Source organism: Chiloscyllium plagiosum, chromosome 8, assembly GCF_004010195.1.
Source record: "Chiloscyllium plagiosum isolate BGI_BamShark_2017 chromosome 8, ASM401019v2, whole genome shotgun sequence".
Classification (NCBI taxonomy): domain Eukaryota; kingdom Metazoa; phylum Chordata; class Chondrichthyes; order Orectolobiformes; family Hemiscylliidae; genus Chiloscyllium; species Chiloscyllium plagiosum.
The window spans coordinates 73,540,130-73,547,381 of record NC_057717.1 but is presented as its reverse complement, the minus strand read 5'-3'; the positions used below and the strand labels follow the sequence as shown (position 1 = coordinate 73,547,381).

General features: G+C 39.1%; 1 protein-coding gene across 1 annotated transcript in view; it reads right to left on the bottom strand.

Moving 5' to 3' along the window:
* Positions 1-271: 271 nt before the first annotated feature.
* The window catches only part of LOC122552144 (probable G-protein coupled receptor 139), a 70,410-nt gene continuing 63,429 nt past the window's right edge, over positions 272-7,252 (bottom strand). Inside the window, exon 2 of the mRNA XM_043694640.1 lies at positions 272-1,469. Within this exon, the coding sequence (XP_043550575.1) occupies positions 580-1,392 (813 nt within the window). The 5' untranslated portion in view covers positions 1,393-1,469 and the 3' untranslated portion in view covers positions 272-579. The remainder of the gene's footprint in view (positions 1,470-7,252) is intronic.

Below are 7,252 nucleotides of genomic sequence, written 5' to 3'. Positions count from 1 at the left end.
TCACAGGAGCATGCTGGTACTGCAGTCTGGTCAGGCCAGTTTTTAAAGGACTCCCACAATTCAGATATGGAGTTTCCTACAAATAGCTGCCACCAAACCATTTTTTTCCAGTTCCTTCCTTAAATATTGCAATTAGTCTTCCCTGAATTAAGCACTTCCACCCAAATAGCAGTTTTATCCTTTTGCATAAATATTTTGAAATTTAAGAAAGTATAGTCACAGTTCCCAAAATTCTCCTCCATTGAAACTTTCATCACCTGGCCAGGCTCATTCCCAAACACAAAATTTAACACAGCCCCCTCCCTAGTTGGACGACCTACACATTGTTTCAATAATCCCTCCTGGATGCACATGACAAATTCTGCTCCCTCTAAAGGCCTGGCACAAGGCAAGTCCCAGTGTATATTGGGGCAATTAAAATCACTCAATACCACATTGTTTATACATCTTTCCATGATCAGCTTTCATATCGCTTCCTCTAATTGCCACTAGGTATGGGGAGATCTTTCGTATATATATTATACTATGAAGCAAAAGTATTTTAGATGCTTGAGATCATTTGACCTTTTCATCATTTAATCAGGAACAACATAGAGTAAAAGGATGTCTTACCATATTCCTGAACTGCCGTCTGAATTTAGTCTGGGTCACAACATATATGCAAGTGTTTGTACAGCAACTCAGGAGCTGGAGCATGAACCCCAATTCCTGTACAAATTGAGGTAGGTGTACATCATTATACCCCAAAAGGTGCATTCGCTTCCATATCAAATACAACATTAGTACTGCCCATAGCAAAATGAAATTCCCAGAGATAAGAAACAATAAAATTATTGATTTCCTTCTGTTTTCCATCTCTGTGTCTCGAGGATTCTGCTTCATGTTGTGTCCATGGAATCTCACTCGTGCTTTACTAGTAACTAAAATATGTCTAATTGTGAAAATATTGAGCAGCAAAATCAGAACAAATGCAATCGCTGGGGTGAGAAGGTTGTGAAGGAACTCAATTATTGCCCATACAAGTGAATACTTAACAACCCATGTTACAACACAAAACCAGGGATAGTTCATCAGCATATATCGACCTGTCATCATAAAATACCAGAAAATGTTCTTCATACAGCTCAATACAGTCACTGTTCCAAGAACTACAGCTGCTGTCTTCTCAGTGCAATATTTGCATTTTAGTTTCTGACATGAAATGGCTACAAAGCGATCAAATGTGAATGTCACAGTAAACCAGACAGAACAATCTGTGGCAGTATATAGCAGAACAGCGTGTACATTACACATACGGAATAACATGATGAAAAGAAACTCTTCATAATAAACAATTGGAATGTGCCTCAATATCAAGTCAAGGATAATGACGAGTAGATCTGCCACTGCCATGGCAACCAGGTAGCGAGTGACACATCTGGAGAGACCGCAGTAACCCTGAGACAGGATAACAATCGTCACTAAATTAACTGTGAATAAAAAAAAAACACACAAGAATTACACACCAGGTTCTATGTAAAATCACCTCTTTGAGGCTGAAATGAAAGTTTAATCCTGTAGTTGTTGAAATCAATGTTGTTCGTAATCCAGCTACTCCCAATCTTCTCTATTGCTCCCTAGCTGAACACATTTCTATTTCCAAAGTCTTTGACATCTGATCTTGGCTTATTGATTTCAAATATGACTTCAAAATAATTTCATATTTATCTCAATATCTGCTTGCAGCCATGCTGAGCACTCCCAGTCTATACTGTTTACATTTATGATTTCACAAATCTACTGAACTTCTTTCTTGCACAGAAGTATGTGTTGAACTAACTGTGTGGCATTGTTGTTTAACCATGCCAAAGGCAGCAGCATTGATGTAAAGTATTTAAAATATTTTTTTTTATTTGATCACTCTGCACAATCAAACAAAATATCCCAATTCCAAAGGATCTTCAAATGTGGAAAAGGTGTTATAGTTGACTAAGGTATATCTGGAGTGAGCAGTGAATTTGGTTGATGTGGTAATACCTAGCTTTTTTTTTAAAATTTAAACATGGATTATATATGAGGCACTAATATAGTACATTATTAAATATTAAACCTCCTGAGAAGCGACAATTATCTGGCAATACATTGAAAGTAGGTTCAATTGCTTTGTCTTTACTACGTTTTGCTAACCTCAACTCTGCAAGTGCCCTGTTTGTCTGTTATTTCTGTTAGAAATTATTAGATTAGATTAGATTACTTTACAGTGTGGAAACAGGCCCTTCAGCCCAACAAGTCCACACCGCCCCGCCGAAGCGCAAACCACCCATACCCCTACATTTACCCCTTACCTAACACTACGGGCAATTTAGCATGGCCAATTCACCTGACCTGCACATCTTTGGACTGTGGGAGGAAACCGGAGCACCCAGAGGAAACCCACGCAGACACGGGGAGAATGTGCAAACTCCACACAGTCAGTCGCCTGAGGCGGGAATTGAACCCGGGTCTCTGGCGCTGTGAGGCAACAGTGCTAACCACTGTGCCACCGTGCCGCCCACTTATGCACTTTCTTTCATAAAAACAGTCACAAGATAATGTCATTTTCTCCCCTTATCCTGCTCTCCACTATTCTTTTCTATCCTCACTTGAAATGGTCAGACTTTGCCCCTAGAATTTCCCATTAAAATACCTTAAAAAGTTTACACACTCCACTTGATTGTTTCTAGTGACAGTGCATTCTGTTTCAGAAATGAATACTCTAAATTTTCTTGCAATTACCTTTCAGCTGAAATCCATGGATTATATCTTCAAGCTAAATGGGCAAGCTGTGCTTTTTGTATTTAAAAAATCATTAAAACTAACCAATTTAGTGTGATGTAACACTTTGATGTGACTTTAGACAGTTCAGAAGATGTAATGATCTGTGGAGTTGAGGAAGAATGTAAAAAGAAGTGTACTTTTGCAGTTTCCTAATGATTTCTGCCTCCACGAATTGTGTTGTTCTCTTCTATAACAGAAGATATTCATTCAAGAAATAATGTTTGTTCTATTCATGTGCAATCTGTAAACTAATCGCTGGTCAAATGAATTAAATATATGAAAACGATTTCATAATTGATTAAGGTAATTATTTCAAGAACACTAATCAAAGTTTATAGAATAGAATCACTACAGTGTAGAAGCTGGTCATTCAGACCATTAAGTCCACGCGGACCCTCGCACCCAGCTCCTACCATATCCCTGAAACACTGCCTTCCCCATGGCTAACCTACCTAAACTGCACATCTTTGGACTATGGTAGGAAACTAGAGCATCCATACAGACAAGGGAAGAATGTGCAAACTCGACACAGATAGTGTCCTTATTCTCTCGTGCCGTGGGGCATCAATGCTAACAACTAAGCCATCATGTTGCCGAGTTAAGTTGTTCACAGTTTCTCTACGTGGAATCTTCTGGATACCTATTTTCTGCAATATCAACTCATCTGCAGGAGGCCATTTCAAGGTTTAGATCAGCTCAAAAATGGTGGAACTGTGTGGATGACGTGGCTTGATGTTTTTAGTGGTTGGCTCCAGTTCTTGGTTCATATATCTGCATGTAAATAGTTGTGAAGTCGTTCACTTTGGTAGAAAAAAAAATCAAGGGACAGAATTTGTCTTAAATGGTGGCAAATTGAGAAATATATATATCTGGGAGGATTGAAAGTCTTTCTTCATGAATCATGAAAGCATTAAGGAGCGCCAGTTAATTATAAAGGAACGTGGTTATTGAAGAAGGGCCTGTGCCCGAAACGTCGAATCTCCTGTTCCCTGGATGCTGCCTGACCTGCTGTGCTGTTCCAGCAATAAAGTTTCAACTTTGATCTCCAGCATCTGCAGACCTCACTTTCTCCAACGTGGTTATTGAGCCTCACCACGGAATGGTTTTAATACAAATGGAGAGTTGACTTTCTGCAGCTACTTTCACTTCAGTGAGACTTCAGCCAATGCATCGAGCACACTTTTTGCACCTTATCTAAGTAGAAATATATTTACCATAGATGGATTGGAACCAGGGTTCACCAAATTAATCACTGGAATGCTGGATTGTCATATGATGAGAATTTATGGAAAGTGAGCTTGTGTTCCCAGAGCTTTGAATAATTAAAATCAACATCATTGAAACTTGCAAAATTCTTACATGGTATGGCAGGCAGGATGTAGAAAGCTGATGATCTCTAGCAGATGATTCTAAAATCAGGGGACATTATCTCTGGATAAGAAGCAGGCCAAGGAAGACTGAGATGGAGAATAATTTCTTCACTCAGAGAACGGCTAATTTTTGAAATTTCCAATCTTAACTGATTGAAGGTGATCTAGCCTTGAGCATATTAAAGCCAAATGAAATAATGATAAAAAGGAACATTAATGTGAATGATCAGAAAAGACCTAATCGAACAGACAAGCAATCGGAACAAATTGAATGGCTTCAGCTATCCCTGCTTTTCTGCTAAGTTATCCATTAGCAGCAGTTCAAAGGAAGGTGATGGGGGCACTTATACATTTAAAAAGCATGCTGAATTATGGATCAGGTTAAACAATTTTAGGCAAAGATTCTGCCAATGAGAGCAAATTATTTAATTGGCATTTCACTTCACTAAGAATTACATAATGATTTTGAAACAACAGCACTGAGGCTGTTATCCCGAAACCCTTTATTTAGTTTACAGAACACACTGGCTGTGGTCAGCCAGTGTGGAGTAAATCCTCTGAACTGAGGAGATTCTAGATCCCCAATGTATTTTTTTAAGTTGATAAAATCAAAGTGTTTTTTTAATTAATGCAAATTCTGACAATGAAAGCACATATTGCTGAGGCAGTCTGGCAACATGAAAAAGGTTTATCAACTTTCAATTTTAAAGCATTATTATATTTTAGTCGTTCAGATTTAGTACAAAAGTTTGTGCATTACATATAACGTGTCCCCTGTGTATATTCATCAGCCAGGTTATCCAATTATTCTGATTGTCCACAATAAATCCTGAATCAACGATGTCGTAGTTAACAAGGTCCAATTGCTTCCAATCACTACAGAATTTAGCAAGGTGCTGCTGTTAGTGTAGGACATTGGAACTGATTGAAGATTGGTTGGCTAGCAGGAAACAGAAAGTATATCAAACTGTTTTTATTTTCCAGGTTGGCAAGTATAATGAACAGTGTGTCACAGGGGTTGGTGCTGGGATCTAAATTGTTTATATTTTATTTTAAGGGTTTAAGTGAAGCAGTAGAGGGTATAGTTTCAGATTTGCCAAAAGAAGGAATGTAAGTTGAAATTAGCAGTGTTCTGTTTTAGTTTTACAGGGCACAGGTGAGATCACTTTTGGCACAATGTGCACAGAAATGGTCACCATTTCTAAGCAAAGATACATTAGAAACAGTTGAGAGGAACGCGACCAGATTAAAACAGGGAACGTGAGTATTGTTGTCGTATGGGGTAATGTTGCACAGGCGAGGCTTGGATACGTTGAAATTTGGAAGAGAAATGATGTGTATGAAGCATCGAACATCATACGGGGTCTTGAATGGGTGAGATGTGGAGAAGATCGTTCATCTTATGGAAGAAAGTGGAACTAGTGGGAATTGATTAAAAGTTAGAGATCAAGCATCTGAAACAAAGCTCAGATGTCTTTTTTCTCTCTCTCTGTGAGGGTTGAGAGACTTTTTGTAATCCCTTCGAGAAAAGATGATGTACGAATTTGAATGTTTTTATAAAGACAACGGTAGATAGATTCTGGTGAAACATTGAGGATGAAATTTAACAAATGGCAGGTGGAAAATGCGGATTTCACAACATCCAGGTCAATAATTACCTTATTGAGTGACAGACCTTTGAAATGGCTAAATGACCTATCTCTATGCATATCCCGTATATTTCTCTGTGGATATGATACGGAAATGATCAGAGAAAATCAAAACCAAGTAATGGACTATGACGTTTTAAAGTATAGTAAAACCGTGTACTCATCAGATTTCATGTTGACATCATTGCTTTTTAATCAAAATTAAAGTCATTTTATCAAAACAAAAGATAAAGTTGTTGAATACAGCAAACTCTACTGCATAAAAGACGAGAGGAGACAGTCTGGTGCGTTTGACAGTTGCATAGGGCTGATGTAATTCGATACTTCGAAGTTATATAATGTCATTGGTAGTACAAGGTTAGGACATAAAAGTGAGCATTAACAGAAAAGGAAGATACTCTAAATATTCTAAATCTGAATGAAAACAGAACAACTGCAGTTAGCATCTAGCTCTATAAGACAACCAGTCACTGTTTACTGCACTGAATTATAGAGCACAGCGGTAAATGTTGCTGCCGACTGAACACTTACAAATAAAACAGTACAATGTGAGTTCTCGAAATGAAAGGCGACACCGAAACGCAATGAGTTTGTCAAATGAATCCAAACTGATGGAGGGCAGTTGAAGGCAACAGATCATGTTTCCATGGAAATGGGATGTCAGAGACAGTCAGTGTAACCTATATAAAGGAAACTTTAAAATTTTAACACGGATTTAAGGATATCTGGCGTGAAGACTACTCGAAACTGCCATCTCAGGTATTAACTATCACAGCCATTTGGGTGATCTACGTGGACTCTTTGACAATATATAACTTTGTAATCTGAATTTGGTGATCCAGCAATCAAAACCTTGTGGCAGACATGTCAAGAGAACAAGACAGCTTAGCGCCGGCTCACTTGCCAGATAGAGTGCAAACAAGTCTCTGTGATTTGTATCAAACGACAGCACAATGTTGCAGTAGGACGTTAGATTGTCAGGATCCTGACAGGCAAAATAAAGTTACTGCCTTAATGGGTGTGGATCTTGGTGCTTAAAGGGAATGATAGGTAATCAAAGAACAAAGAAAATTTACAGCCCAGGAACAGGCTCTTCGGCCCTCCAAGCCTGAGCTGATCCAAATCTACTTCTGAACCTGTCGCCCAATTCCTAAGCACCTATATCCCTCTGGTCCCCACCTACTCATGCATCTGTCCAGACGCATTTTAAAGGAATCTACCATGCCTGCCACTACCAACTCTGCTGTCAATGGGTTCCAGACACCTACCACCCTCTGTGTGAAGTACTTGCCACGTGTATCCCTCTTTAGGGCGGCACGGTGGCACAGTGGTTAGCACTGCTGCCTCACAGCGCCAGAGACCTGGGTTCAATTCCCGCCTCAGGCGACTGACTGTGTGGAGTTTGCACATTCTCCCCGTGTCTGCGTGGGTTTCCTC